The sequence below is a fragment of the Thamnophis sirtalis genome, unplaced genomic scaffold (assembly GCF_051295495.1).
Source record: "Thamnophis sirtalis isolate CommonGarterSnake01/CBP01778 unplaced genomic scaffold, rThaSir2_p1.2 scaffold_1, whole genome shotgun sequence".
In the NCBI taxonomy this organism is placed as follows: domain Eukaryota; kingdom Metazoa; phylum Chordata; class Lepidosauria; order Squamata; family Natricidae; genus Thamnophis; species Thamnophis sirtalis.
The window spans coordinates 62,947,179-62,959,279 of NW_028261381.1; the positions used below are offsets into that span (position 1 = coordinate 62,947,179).

Consider the following 12,101-nt stretch of genomic DNA (forward strand, 5'->3'; position numbering starts at 1 on the left):
AAAAAAATCCTCTTTCACACAAGTTATTCCTGGTAAAGTTAAAAAATATCAGGAGTCACATACAAGTCTGGTATTTAATGAAGAGTAATTCCCCACCCCTCCAAAGACTTGTCATTTTCCCGTGCTGAAAACAATTGCAGAAAGAAGAAAGACACTTTCCAGATTATACTACTAAAATATATCTGCAACTTCAGTAAATACATACACTCTTCAGTTTAAATCTTCTGGGAAGACAGCTGAGTTCTACAGAGCAGAATTGTAATACTGTACTACTGTTCAAAACCTCCAACTTAAATCAGATAACTCATATTCATCTAGCCTTCTTAAACACCATTAGATGTCTCTTCAGTTATTGTGAGGCTAAATTGCTAAACATTCACGCATATCAATTCCAGCATATCCCATATCCCCAATCTGCTTTTTGTCTGCTTGAACAGATGGCATGGATATACATTTGCAGCCAAGAGGAAGCTAGTTCCTTTGCCAATCGTTCACCACCTCCTCAGACTTATGCCAAGTAGACCTGGCAGAAACTGCTGTTGCCCACACAATAGTTTCTAGACAACAGAATAGAGAACACTCTAGACATATTGTAATTTCATCAGGAACATCATCAACTTCCATATTTTTTGTGAAATAATCCAACTTAAAGCAATTTCATTATTTTCTTATCAAGAGTTATATTGAGCACTATAAAATTAGTTTAATTAAGCACCACATACAATGGAGGACATTCTACGTTTATGCTGTTACGAAACAAAAATGCAGAACTATACATTCAGGAAACTAATATAACTACATACTACAGAAATACATTTAAAAAAAATTAAAAAATGCAGAAAAAGAAAAAAGGGGAAGAGAGAAAGAAAAATAGAAAAATAAACCTTACCCATCATCCTCAGCAAATATAATCTACATTAACAACTTATCACTATCTCTTAAAATGTAGTCAAACCCTTCCTCGTTCCATACCTTACCCCATTCTCTATAAGCCCATCTCTAAAACCTCGTATTTCCATATTAATCAGCAAAAGCCCAGTAAGAGTTACCAGAAATAACAACATAAATATTACAAATTATATCTATTGCAACCAATTTAAATCATTCCTTTCCATTTAAACAAATTCTTCCCCATTTCCACTTTCCAAATAATCAAAGTCCAATCCTAGTTAAAAAAAAACAATTAATCATTACCAGAAATAACCATCACCATCCAGTCCTATTTAAAAAAAAAAAGAAGTTAAAATAACAACCTATTATTTTCATCTTTCTCACCACAATCTTTAAAAGCCCAGAAAGTTCTAACATCCACCTTCTCAAAGTTTCTACATCTCTTTTCTCAAAATTCTTGTCATCATCTTTACCAAGCCCCCTTTATCATTCCAATGTGGCAACTCCAGCAATCTTTTAAAAATGCTCCTTAAAAAAGATTGTATGCAGCATGGTTCTCTGTAGACCTCACAAAGCTAGGGTCAGACTAGATGGACTAATAACCAAATTCACATTAGGAGCATTTCATAGGTTAATAATTAATTTCTCCCAACTTTGAATATTCAAGACTAAAGAACAGCCATAAAGAGCTTTATACTATCTAATCCAATTTACTCCTTAGCAACTTGCATTAGGGATCCTTCCCTTTTTCCACACATTTTTATTTAGATTTGCAATTTGTGATGCTTCTCAATGCTGAAAGAGGTTATGGAGACTTTAAATTTCAAAGTATTTGAAACAAAATGTTTTATGTGAAAGCAAAGTTACCTTTTGAAGACTTTAACAGCATGGATACACATTTCTGAGTTGAGAAACTTGTTGAAAACAATTTGATGGCACATAATTCGTCAATCTAATATGTTGCTGAACTCTAACTTTCAGTGCACCTCAGCATTGGCTACGCAGGCAGGGGGAGGTTGAAAATTGCTGTTCAGCAATATCTAAAGACCTCATATTCTCTGTTATATCATAATTATATAGCAGAGTAGTAACATTCAGTTATATCAGAACAATCCAAATATCCAAATCCAAATGCAAGATATAAGCTATTTCCCAAAGCAGGCATCTAATACACAGAATTTCACATTTCAGGACACACCTTCAGTGAGAGAGTTTTTTGCAAGACATCAAAGAGAAACTGGGCTTGAAGAATAGCAGATGTTTCAGCCGGGTGTGATGAGAGTGCAATGAAGCCATGATTCTGATTTCGTGGCAGTAGGTACTGCTCAAAGATCTGATTGAGAATTTGAAGCGTGGAAGTGAACAAGGTCAAGGTGCTAGTACCATCCAGAATCAAGTCCCCTGATGGAAAAAAAACAAACGTTAAGAGATCAATGTATATTTACTGCACAGAATAACTGCATGAGGGAAAGGTCAATAATATATAGGTGGTTCTTGACTTACAACAGTTTATTCGGTGACCGTTCAAAGTACAACAGCACTGAAACAAGTGACTTACGACCATTTTCACACTTATGACCATTGCAGGATCCCCATGGTTACATGATTCACACTTTGATGGTTGACAACTAGTTTATATTTATGACAGTTGCCGTGTCCCAGGGTCATGTGATTATCTTTTGCAATCTTCCAACAAGCAAAATCAATGGAGAAGCCGGACTCACTTAACAAATGTAATAAGAACGGCAGCAATTCACTTAACAACCATGAAGTTGTGAAATGGAGCAAAACTCACTTAACAAATTTTTCACTTAGTAACATAAATACTGGGCTCAACTGTGATTGTAAGTCGAGGATTACCTGTAATGTTAAAGTATTATGATTGCCACCCTTAATGTAAGGAATGAAGCTAGCAAGGGAACAACTAGTGGTTATCGAGCCAGACAGAATAATTATGTAATCACATGGACTTTTAATGTAAGGAAGTTTCTGGATACTGAGTTGTGTCTGGACTGTAAAGTACGTTTTACTGCAATATCTGGCCTGAAGTCTTACATTTAAAGGTATGGGATGCAAGCTATTGAGTCTTACTCTACACACTCCACAGATTGATATATAAAGTATATTCCACTCTCCTGAACTACAACCGCCTTTTATATTTAAAGCACTAGATTCACTATAATAATATGAGGACTTTTCCCAGATTGCATAATATAAGCTAATCATAAAAAGTAGTTGGGCAATTTGTGTTTCATTTTGTTGCCCAAACACCAAACAGAACCTTCCTCAATGAAGAATGAACAAAAGCGAAAACTATACTGTATTTCTGGAGAAACTTATTTAACAGAATACAGGTAGTCCTCGACTTACAACTATTTGCTTAATGATGGTCTGGAATTACAACAGCCTCCAAAAGGGAGCTTTACAGCAAAATGTTGAACCACCATTCCTGTGGTCACACGATCACATTCTGGGTGCTTGGCAACCTGTGCAAATTTACAATCCGTTACCAAGCAGCCCACAATCATGGATTTGTCATTTGCAATCTTCTCTGTTAGCTTCCACAGAAGGTCAATGGAGAAGTCAGCAGGGAAGGTTACAAGCTGCTGCTGCTTGCCAACAAGACTTCCTCTTATATCTGAGGGCTGAAAGAGATGCCTACCAGGGGAGCAGAACTCTTTCAGCATGGTGCAGAAATAGAGCACAAATCCTGAAGATTTGAGATCACCTCCTGCATCCTGCCAGAGGAGTTTCCTCCTCTCCGTGAAGGAGAGCTGAACTCCTTCAGTTAGATGCAGAAATAGAATGCAAATCCTCAAGATCTGAGCTCTGTTCCTGCACCCTGTTGGGGGATTCTCTCAGCTGTGCACAGAAGGGGAGTGAACTCTTTCAGCCAGCTGCTAAAGACAAGAGGAAACCAAAATCAAAGCAGAAAGTAGAGAAACAGTGTGGAAGTAAAGAGCAGAGTGTGGGCTGCCCCAAAACACCCAGCATATGCCATGCACAATGGTTCTTCACATGGACTGAAAATCCTACTCGGATTTTGGCAGGATGGATTTTCATCTTCTAAGCAAAGAGGCAGTACAGTAAAGAAAGTAGTACAGAATGTTTCAGCAGGATGGGACAGGCTGCCCACAAGTGTGTCTCCGTTCAGGGACTGAAAATCCTGCTTGGATTTCATCAGACAGAATTTTCAAGTCCTGAGCAGATCCTTCCAGATCTCTCCCACCACCCAGAAGACACCCTATGTTCCTTATGTGAATCTCTGTCCACCTAACAACCTACAAGTTTACTTGATGACCATAACCAGGAATGCCACACTTGCAGTCATTAAACAAAGCAGTCACATATCTCGCTTAATGACTGCTTTGCTCAGTGACAAGATTGTGATTGTAAGTCAAGGACAACCTTATACATGGGTAAAGCCTGGTCCTAATATTATCTTCCTTTAACCTAATATATGTATTATTTTATAGATAGATAGATAGGTAGGTAGGTAGGTAGGCAGGCAGGCAGGCAGGCAGGCAGGCAGGCAGGCAGGCAGACAGATAGTTTGGATTATCTTTGATATCTATTACAATTATGGACTGTGAGAAAGTACTCATAGAGTTTTGATAAATATACTAGCTATGGAAATTCAATTAAATTTTTTCTCCTATTTAAAACTCTGCTGCGCCTGAATCCCGAGCTTCAACATTCAACCAGTATTATTAGTTTGAGCAATCATTGCATAGACCCAAGGATAGCCATATTTATTTCCATTCCAAAGTAGAGCTTAAGTCCACTTTCCAAATATCTCAAAGAAAAGTTCTCCACATCATTAGAACCTCACCGGAATCCTGCAGCAACTGTGCTAGACTTTGAAGCATTATTTTTTTGGGCGGAGCAGGGGGTGCCATCTGCAAAGACAGGGGGGAGAGGGGAAGAAATAATGATAATTTCTTGAGAACCAGAAAGTTCAAGCCACATTTAGTTATCTCAACCCATGCTAATTCAAAATAAGGACTTTAACCCACACAACCATGTAAGCAGAGACTGATGAACCACAATCCCCTACCTGAGAGCCTCAAACGACAGTAAAGAAGTGATTGAAGCAAACCCCTCTGTTCAAATACTTGGTTTGAAGCTTAAACCAACCCAGGCAGGCTCAAAGGCCAATCCAGGCATTTCCTAGACCAAATGTTGCAATACTCACATGCAGGCGCGTGACAGCGACCATAATTATCCACCCTCCCCCTCTTAATTTAAGCAAGGGGCAGTAGTCTTCTTCCACTTGACCCCTCTAACAACCCTCAGCCACAAAAGGCCAGGGGAAAATTCTTCTTCTTCTTCTTCTTCTTCTATTTCTTTTGCTGTTTTACCTACCCTAGACAGGCCGCAGAGTACTGTAGAGTTCAGAAATTACCAGGTTCCCTCCCGTTCCATGACAGGAAAGGGAAGCTTGGCGCAGGAAAGACAAAGCAACCAGCACACGATACAGGCAACGCCAACCGGCCCGGAGGTAACCATGGTAACGCTCGCGTAGCCTCTCCACCACCTGGAGGGAGGGGAAAAAACCTTTAAAACTCGCCTTTGGAAACCGAAGCAACCCCACCGTCCCTAGAAAATAAGGTAGAGTCCTTCCTGGCTTCCGCACTACCATAGAGCACGTACAAAATTGTAGAGAGTATCCTCCGAGTTCCGCCAAACGGAGAGAGTCGGTCCCGCCTCTGTTCTTGTAAATTCGCCTTCATAGCTGCCCTGTGCCCTTCGACTTAGTCCGTGGTAACGGCGACCTCGGGTCTTTCCCGCTTACTTTCCCAATCCACTTTGTGAGTTTTCTCAAAGCCGTCAGACTCCCCGCCCGATCTCACCCCTTCTACACGAGGAATACCCAAAGCGCCTAATATTTCCAGGACAGAATCCGCCCTTAGGAATGCCTCCTAATACGCACGGGGCATCTGAATAGCAAGCAATATTCCGCTTTGCTGAAACCAACATAGTTTCTGGGTGTCTGTATACTTAAGCCTGGAACTGATTTTCACGGTTTAGCCCCCAAATACGTGGCGTAATATATTTAGGCATGTGTAGAGAATCTGGGAAGAACCAGTAAAAATGAATACAGGCAGTCCCCTCGAGTTACAACTACAATTGAGGCCAAAATTTATGTTGCTAAGTGAAACATTTGTTGAATGAGTTTGCCCCCATTTTATGCCTTTTTTTTGCCACCCTTATTACCTGAATCATCCTAACTTGTTTAAGTTAGTAAAATGATTGTTAAATGGATCTGGCTTCCTCACTGACTTTGTCAGAAGGTCGTAAAAGATGATCACTTGAGCCCGGGACACAGCAGCCTCATAAATATGAGTTCAGTTACCAATCATCTGAATTTTGATCATGTGATCATACGAATGCTGCAATGATCTTAAGTGTGAAAAATAGTCATGTCACCTTTTTCAGTGCTGTTATAGCTTTGAACCGTCACTAAATGAACTGTTTTCAGTTGAAGACTACCTGTATATATACTGTGAACTGTGGAATCCTTGCAGTGCTTGCAAACAAACAACCAAATTCAGAGAGCACCATGGGCTGTATAACATTGGAAAAGGATTTTCAGGGCTTTCCAGGACAGTAAGTAGGGACTCTTGCATTTCAGATAGCTTGCTATGCTGCATAAATCCAACTATAAAATGGCTGCAGCAAAGTCTTTTTGAAAAAGCTGATTTATAATAGCCAGTCAAAACTATATTATAATTTATGTTATAAAAAGTATCACTTTTATTTAAATTTTTTGTAAACCACAATACTATAACTTTAATATTTACGACCATATTCATCTGTTCCTGTGTACTTCCCATTTTAATTTTGCTATTGTCTTCTGGATGTACACTATATGTCTGGGTAACCTGCAACTTTTTAGATGATGCAAAACTACACTTGTCCTTCATAAACCTCCAACATACTGCTCCTCAACATGTAGAGAGGGCCACTGCTGCCTTTGCACCATTTGAAAATAGTTGGTATTTAAACAGTTGGGGTGTTCAATTGCTTACTTAGAAATTGCTTGCTACATATATCAATAGAGTATGAAAACAATTGTGTATATTTATTACTCCACCAGAATTTGTAATTATAGCCACTAAATCTATCCACAGTCCATATTATCTAAATTATAAATCACAACAAGCAGAGAATGGTAAGAGCAGGAGTCCCGTATAAGTGGAGTCCCATATAATATAAAGCATTTAGTAAGCTTTAGGAAAAGGGATAAAAATGGGAAGAAGAAATAAACCCATTAACTCATGGAAAATGGATAATTTCTTGGTCCCTCAAGCATTTGGACGCTTCCTCGTGTGATTCTGCACTAATCTGGAAGCACACTTAGACTTCTATATTCTCATAATGCCAACAGTGCTGAGAAACTGAGCTAATTTATTCTGATTCAGTTGGTTTAGTTAGTTGAAACCCCTGGGAAACCAGTGGCTTTCTTTCTTCATTGAAAGATTCCCTATTTCTGTCTCCTGAGTTTCAGTTCTCTAAAAGAAATTCTAGCTTGACAGCTTTATAAGTTGTCCTTTGCAGCTCAGAACAAAAGGAGCAAGGTGAAATTGAGATGCGTTTTATCAGAAAACAAATTACAGTTTTCTGATCACTTCTGCTCTACATTAGCAGTCATGCAATTCTATTTTTTCTAAATGAGGGTTACTACAGAACATGCAGCAGCTCAGAACAAATAGTTATTTTCATTCCTTGTTACTAGCATCTCAAGCCTTGAATGACAGTCACTGATCTCCTTCAAACCACTTATGGAAGCATTATCTCAGGCTTCATTTCCACACTCTATTCTCTCCAAAGTAGTTTGAAAGTAACCCACCAGTGATCAGTCTCCTGACTTTAAGATGCTCATAACCAGTGATTTCTCTTCCCATGACCAATACCACAGGCAAAAAAATTACCATTCAGTTAGAACCTCTTACAAAGTAAAGTTCTAGAGCAACAATAACAAAAATCTCATTCCATCCTAAAAGGAAATATAGTTAATTTGTCAATTCTTTTGGAACATTGGTCTGGTACCTCTTCCCGCCTTCCACCACCACCACCCCAATCATTTTTTTATGGGTTGATGCTATCTGGCTATCACATGTTATTCTTCATTTTATTAAAAATCCACAGTGAAAGCTGTGAAAGTAGCCATTTTTCAACTAAGCATTCTCTCAATAGAGGACAAATTTGGTGTAGGGGTTCAGGCACTTGGTTACAAACAGAGAGACGGTGGGTTCCACCTTAGGCAAACCACTTCTAAATAAATAAAGAGAACTGCAAGATCTGATCCAGGCAAATACCAAGAGTCAATATTGACTTGAGGCACTACCCAAAAAAAATCCCTTTCCCAATGCTTCAAACTATGGTTTCAGACTGTAGTACTGGAGGAAAAGAAACAACAAATTCTAAATCATACCTTTTAAACCAAAGTAAATTTTGGAAAAGGCACTTCTTCATTAATTGCAGGGTTCAATTCCACTGGAATATCCCACATCTTTTTACTCAATGCAAAAAGGAAAGTTTAAAAAAAAATTCAGGCAGCTTAATGCTCTGCATGTTTTCACATCTCCAGTCAAAAAGAAACAGAAAGCAGACAAATGCCTCTCACCTTGGCATACTTGTTAAAGGGCCTGTGATGGTTAAAACTAAGGAGTAAAGTAAAGTTCATCCTATGATATCTGCAGAGTTTAATAACTATATTTAAAAAAACCTCTGGGATTTACAGAAATCTTGAATTGCCTTGTACAGAGATGCCCTCCAAAGAATGAGACCAAGTTCAGTGTAGAGGTTAAGGTTTTGACCTAGAAACCTCAAGACTGAGTTCTAGTCCCATCTTAGATGTGAAAATTGCCTGAGTGACTTTGAGTCAGTCTTTCTCTTTCTCTCTCTCTTTCTCAGTCCAGCTCACCTCACAGGATGGTGGTTATGGGGGAAAAGAGGAGGAAGAGATATTATGTATGTCTGCTGCTTTGAATTACTCATAAAGCAATAAAGGTGTAATAAAATGTAATAAATAATAAATTAATTAAGGAATAAATGTAAAAGTAAAAACAGGTAGAAGTGCCCTTAGAATCTTTAATATGTGATTTGCTTCATTTGTTCCTAGAGAAAAATTCAGAGTCTTCATGTCAAGACTTTTCTTGTTAGATGGGTTATTATAAGGCACCAACAGTTGCTCCTGTCATTCCTGTTTATATACTTTTGAGAAAATAGCTGAGAGTCAAATAACCGGCTCTAATTGCCAAGGGGGTAAAACTGCATTAATAATTAGATTTTAGCAAGAAAGACAAAACAAGTCTGCAAGAATGAAGGGTTGATTTGTTAATACAATTGATAATCAAAATACCTCTCTTCACTAACTTCTAACCTTGCTTCAGTATCATGTTAAAAGTAGAAGCTGCTTTAAATGTACACCTATGCATGTGAATGTTTTTACAATCTATCAACAAAAGATTCTATTGTTTACAATTATATGTCAGTATAATTCTTTTATTGGTTAACTATTTGTATTATAAATAAAACGGCGGTATATATTTACCATAAATGCCACACATGTTATTACCCAGTAATCATTATTACAACAAACCTGAAAGTATTTTTATCCTTCATAGTACATGATGGGAGGGGACAGACTGAGATGTGCAATTAAAGGATTCTTAAGAGAAAGCAACAGTGACTTTGAAAATGGCTTAGCAAACATGATAGCTCTCATGTCATATATGAATATCATACACTGAAATACAAGGCACATATAGCTATGTGAAACTGCTAGAATGCATGCAAGTATAAATGAGTGTGTGTTGGGTTACCCACCCATAAATTGCATCGGGTCAGCCCAGTACTATGCTAATTAGGCACAGTGATGCCAATGTCACTGTATCAGATAAGCTACTTGTGACCCTCCCTCCAACTTCCCTCGCTAGAATAGCCACTTGCTCAGCTGCTGTCTGCTTCTGCAAAAAAAAAAAAAAAACAGCTAGTGACTCATAGCCTTGCAGCTCACTACCACACAGAATTTCAAATAAAGGAGAGGAGCAGCCAATGTGCAGCTCGTCTCTAAGCAGAGCCAGTAGCAGTGGATGGCTGCCTGCAGTAGAAACGGAAAGCTGCTGCGCTGAAGAGGAGGTGGTGTCTTAGCACAGCCTGCTGCCCTACCTGAGCAGAGAAATGGACACATGTTGAGCGATCTTCAGCAGGAGGAAGGAGGACAAGAAAAAGGCAGTTGCAGCAGTGTGCGTTTTGTGGATCCCTGGCTGGAGGCAAGCCGCTCTCCTTCTCAGCAGCTGCAAGGTACCGTATATCACCTCTTTTCCTCCCCACCCCATTCCTGCCTCCCTCCCATTCTGATCCAGCATCTCCATTACCCTGATATTACCAGGTGCAAGGCAGAGATTTCCCCCATGGAGCAGAGCCCAGGTTTCCATGACAGGATCCATTTAGAAATCCTTTCCTTCTTGTCTCTGCCTTGTGGTATCAAGAGTACTTAGCCTTCAATCATCAGAGTGTCGAATTGTTTTGGGCAAGAAAAGGTATTCCAAGCATCTGGCAGACTAGTAGGTGGCAGAATTTAAGTATGCCATGTGATTGTTTAGGGAATGCAAGAGAGAGAAAAGGGGGTCTGAGGCACACACGTATGTGCACTCCCACCTCTTGGCAGAGCAAGTGTATGTACACTCCCACCTCTTGGCAGCATATGATCCAGTATATTTGGCATGCCAAAGGAAGTGCAAGTAGCATCCTGCTCATTAAGTCTGCAATCCTCTCACGAGAACCAGTGCAAGCCTTAGACAAGCAATCCCCCATCTCGTTTTTGCTCATAAAGCTTTTATCTGAGGTAAGATTCAGCTCTGGAAGCCGTTTTCAATGAAGGGCTCAGTGATAGAAAATGCAGTAACAAAGAATAGACTGTCTTTGAAGAGGTATGTTTGTATCTTCAACTCTGTTTATTCAGATTTAGTGACCAATGCTTCCATTTCAGAGGGTGTGGCTGTGGTGGGTGTGAGCTTTGGTACTACTCACAGAAAGCGATTCCTATTACTGTAATAAACCACGTATAAAAATTATCTCTCTCTTGTGCTTCTGTGAAAGATGTATGTCCATTTCCCATTGGGGTCAGTTCTCAATTTCAGATATACACAATGTGAGATTTTGAGCAAATTTTTTCTTGTCATGTTGCACATTCAGCCCCTCTCCTTTTTCCCTTTTGGCACCAACAACCTATAATTTGCAAGTGACGTCTGTCTCTAATCAAATCTGTCCTCTTCCTTCTATTGCTTTTCCTTGCTCATTGCAATTGAAAAGCCAAAATTATGAACAGTGTTCCTATTATGTTGAGCAATGGATAACTACAAAATAAAAATATGTCCAAAGTGGTCTGTTAGACAAATAAGAATCAATAAAAAATATCAATTCATATGAGAGAATGATAAACTGCAAGCAAGACTAATAATGCCCCTAAGAATCAGTAATTATTCTACAAGTCTTTAAGTTACATTAATGATCCATCAGTAACAGCAATCTTTACAAGTGTTTGAATACTATACATAATGTTAATTAGCACATTTATTAATTGTCAGATCAATTACTGTATGTAGTAGAAGACTGCATATCAGAAACTCATCAGTTTAAGTCTGTACCTTAAATTCCTGGCATCTCCTGGTTGGGCTAGAAAAACCCATGCCTGCAACCTTGCAGGACTGTATTAGTCAATGTTGATAGTATTAAGATAGTTGACACCCCCCCCCCGCCCCCGTTCCCAATAGGATAGCTCCTATATTTCTAAGCATCATTTCGTCAATTTTTGCTCTGCCACGAAAAAAGAGATAGTCCTATTTTAAAAAGAAGTTCCTAATCATCATCTACAAATCTTCATCTTATTAACAAACATACCTATGGCTACTCACAGAACCCTTTTGCCTCCTGATTTCGTAGCTGTCCCTTTCCTGCTTCTTATGCTCTAGGGCAAGGCCACTATCTCAGGACATATGAATCTAGGATGGAGTTTCCAGAGATCTATGTGCTATTGTTAGTGATACTCTTCTAAGGCTCCTTTTTCCTATCTTCTGAATATCTGCAGTTCCACATATCCATCATGGAGAAAATTCCAATGATTAAATTGCTGCCATTGAGAACAGTTGCTATATGAACCTTAGATTGTGAACATGAGGTATAATATACTGGTAACAGAT

The 12,101-nt window shown here is 39.0% G+C and overlaps 2 protein-coding genes across 12 annotated transcripts in view; one reads left to right on the forward strand and one right to left on the reverse strand.

Annotated features, from left to right (window-relative positions):
* The window catches only part of STK11IP (serine/threonine kinase 11 interacting protein), a 45,542-nt gene extending 35,237 nt beyond the window's left edge, over positions 1 to 10,305 (reverse strand). For 6 of the 11 annotated variants that reach the window (XR_015696421.1, XM_014064211.2, XM_087713460.1 and 3 more), the window contains exons 1-3: positions 5,297 to 5,534; positions 4,724 to 4,790; positions 2,090 to 2,292 (exon numbers count right to left, since the gene is read on the reverse strand). Coding sequence is in view for 10 of the 11 variants with exons in the window: in XM_014064211.2 (XP_013919686.2) it covers positions 2,090 to 2,292; positions 4,724 to 4,790; positions 5,297 to 5,533 (507 nt within the window). In the remaining variant the exon portion in view is untranslated. The other 5 variants (XM_087713445.1, XM_087713466.1, XM_014064216.2 and 2 more) reach the window with 5 other exon arrangements.
* SLC4A3 (solute carrier family 4 member 3) overlaps positions 9,900 to 12,101 on the forward strand; it is a 57,534-nt gene continuing 55,332 nt past the window's right edge. The window contains exon 1 of the mRNA XM_087713497.1: positions 9,900 to 10,203. The gene's annotated coding sequence lies outside the window, so the exon portion shown is untranslated. The remainder of the gene's footprint in view (positions 10,204 to 12,101) is intronic.